Source organism: Morone saxatilis, unplaced genomic scaffold (assembly GCF_004916995.1).
Source record: "Morone saxatilis isolate NCDOM2014 unplaced genomic scaffold, NCSU_SB_2.0 Contig24, whole genome shotgun sequence".
Classification (NCBI taxonomy): domain Eukaryota; kingdom Metazoa; phylum Chordata; class Actinopteri; family Moronidae; genus Morone; species Morone saxatilis.
The window spans coordinates 13399603-13402257 of NW_023339807.1; the positions used below are offsets into that span (position 1 = coordinate 13399603).

Here is a 2655-nt window from a genome sequence, read left to right on the forward strand (position 1 = left end):
ATACTGCCCCACACTGTTAAGCACTGACAAAGAAGACAAATGCATTGTACCGCATTAGCATACGTGGATGCGCATGAACACACATATAACACCCACACATCGCCAGGGAAGACGTCCCACCCCCAATTTGAGTTTGTGGGCTTTCCTACTGTCCAAACTGTTCCGCTGCTCAGGGCAGGTCTGAGGTGACGTCACCTCTCTGTTCTCTGCAACACAAGCCTATTGTCTGTTCTGAATTTATAATGAATATCACAACTGCAGCAAAGAGACAAAGCTAATCTAATTAGCTGTGCAGATATGTCAGTCTGCTGTCACTGTTTAGTGGTCATTACCTCTGCATAAGCATAGTGCTGCTCACTGTGGGAGCACATGTATGCATTCAGACACACACAGATATGGGAGTGTGGTGAACAGGCTCGTGCAAACACAAAGCGAGAGAGACAGATAGTAAAGGTTGGCTTGTCAGTGCAGCTGGCATTTTGTTCAGCAGGGAGCAATGTAGCCTGTCTACCTGGTAGCCTTCTCAGACAGGAGCGGGTCCATTGGGATCCCACAGGACCTCCTACCAGCCACACACCTGACAGGGGGGCTGTCTGAAAACTCTGCAGAGACCCTATTACACGTCATACTGCTAAGCACTGCAGTGGCTACCAGATGACAAGCTTCCCACACCTTACACTTTATTAGGAGGGAGAGTTCATCCACAGAGAGAGACATTAGGCTGTCACTGCTTTAAGATATTGCATTGTTATCTGCACATATGTGGCAAAATACACCTTGTGAAAGACCAAAAGTCGTGAGGCTTCTGTTAAGATTGTTTATGAAGTAAATATGGACAGTTACAGCATATGTTCATGGGATAAGTGAATATACAAACAGATGGATGTAACAACACTGCCATCTTCAGGCACATTTTTGTAAACAACACTTGTATATGGATATACAATAGGTACATTTTTATTGCTATTTACTGTACATGTTTTAAACTGAAATGCCTTATTGAGAATACAATGTGCTATAACTTATAAGTGAAATAATTATGAGCAATCATGTAGCCAAAAGTGCTGTAGGACTTGGTAACAGGCAAATTTCTTCCTCTCAGGTCCAAACATATCTGCCAGTGATATGATGATAATGTTTTCATGCAGAACCAGATGAGCAGCTGAGTGTTTCCTCCTGGCTGGATCCCATGAGATCAAGTGAAGCTGTACTGTCTGCTTTGTTTATTGCCAAATCTTTATTCCCAGGCTCAGGATTTCTGCATTCTGAGCTGGAATGACAGACACAAGATTAGGGGATGGGAAGTGAATTAAGTTGTATATTTTAGGGAATGAGGCAGAAGGCGTTCTCATATTATCCGTCCTGGAAAACACATCAGCGAGTGTATAAGTAAAAGCATATTTTTGCCTTACTGCTGACAAAGCAAATGTAAAAAGAACTATATCCTAACACATTTTTGGCTCTACTGGTGGGTTTTTGAAGGAAAAAGATGCATTTTTGGAGTGGAGAAAGATTCCAAAGTGTGACATTACAATACCTGTCTGAGTCAGAGTCACAGGACATGCTGAGGTCTTTCTGCAGATCCTCTTCAGAGTGGAAACGCCTCAGGCCACAGCGCTGGACCGCCTGGGCCACAGAGTAGTGGGTCCTTCCAGCAGCACAGGCCTGTATCTTGGACATGCTGAGCTGTGATTGCAGGAACAGATGCAGACAACTGTCGGACAACAGCAGAGGGTCCTGGAGTATCCTGGAATATAAGGACAATAAACAAATTAGATTGTTGTATAGTATATTGTATTGTTTGTTGATGTGAAAACAGCAGTCATGTGGCCTGGCGTTCGTGGAAACTGTGATTAACCAGTTTTTGTGCAGTGGTATGTCAAAGTTCATATGTTTATTGATCTATGAGGTCATTCTTACTGTTCCAAAAACTTCTGTAACCCTTTCATACGCTCAGTGATCTGTTGGGCATTGTTCAGGCTAAAGAAGGGGTTCTTTGGGGGCAGCTCTGGTAGCTGTGTCCTGCAAAAGACACAAATACACCCTAAAAATGATAGGAACCACAGTGCAGATTATTTTAACATGAAAACTGAAAGCATATGTTTTCAAAATACAATAAATTAACTTACATTAGCATTGAATTAGCTTGAAGCTTCTGTCTGAGCCATACAAACTCACTGTACCTCCTTCTCACACTTGAGATCTTCTTGGTGAAGCACACGCTGTCGGTCTAAAACAGGACATAGGTTTGACACACATATTACAGTAAGCTCCACTATTGGATTGTTGAAATTAAAACATCGTCCTTTATCATTTTACTCACATGTAAACAAATTTCATAGTCTATGTAGGCATGCCAAAAGTCATTCTTTTGTATCCGTGGGTCCCGCACCCAGACACTGATGACCTGCTGCATGAAGAAGGCAGGAGAGAGAATCAACTGAATGCACTATTGTTATGAAAAAGGGGAAGTTTTTATTGGCAGATAGAGGAAGTTCAGTGACCAACACGACAAATGAGGATAGGAAAATCATACCAAATATCCTTTATTTGTTTAGAGAACAAACACAAGTATTTTTAACTACTTAAACACAGTTCCCCCCTTTAAAATGATCTTGTTCAAGACTTGTTGATGACATGACATTTTTATACTGA

At 41.8% G+C, this 2655-nt stretch overlaps 1 protein-coding gene across 1 annotated transcript; it reads right to left on the reverse strand.

The window, feature by feature from the left end:
• Nucleotides 1–715: 715 nt before the first annotated feature.
• Nucleotides 716–2416, reverse strand: snx10b (sorting nexin 10b). Its single transcript, XM_035672543.1, has 5 exons — nucleotides 2324–2416; nucleotides 2130–2230; nucleotides 1921–2022; nucleotides 1538–1747; nucleotides 716–1270 (listed from the first exon to the last, which is right to left on the reverse strand). Exons 1-5 carry the CDS (start codon nucleotides 2414–2416, stop codon nucleotides 1141–1143), a joined length of 636 nt encoding a protein of 211 aa, XP_035528436.1. The 3' UTR covers nucleotides 716–1140.
• Nucleotides 2417–2655: the final 239 nt, after the last annotated feature.

Excerpts from the sequence above, each read along its gene's own strand:
- snx10b (XM_035672543.1), bottom strand. The coding sequence starts at position 2,416 with ATGCAGCAGGTCATCAGTGTCTGGGTGCGGGACCCACGGATACAAAAG. Across the intron at positions 2,231-2,323 it reads ACTATGAAATTTGTTTACAT|ACCGACAGCGTGTGCTTCAC; the intron begins GTGAGTAAAATG and ends GTCCTGTTTTAG. Across the intron at positions 2,023-2,129 it reads CAAGCTAATTCAATGCTAAT|GACACAGCTACCAGAGCTGC; the intron begins GTAAGTTAATTT and ends TGTCTTTTGCAG.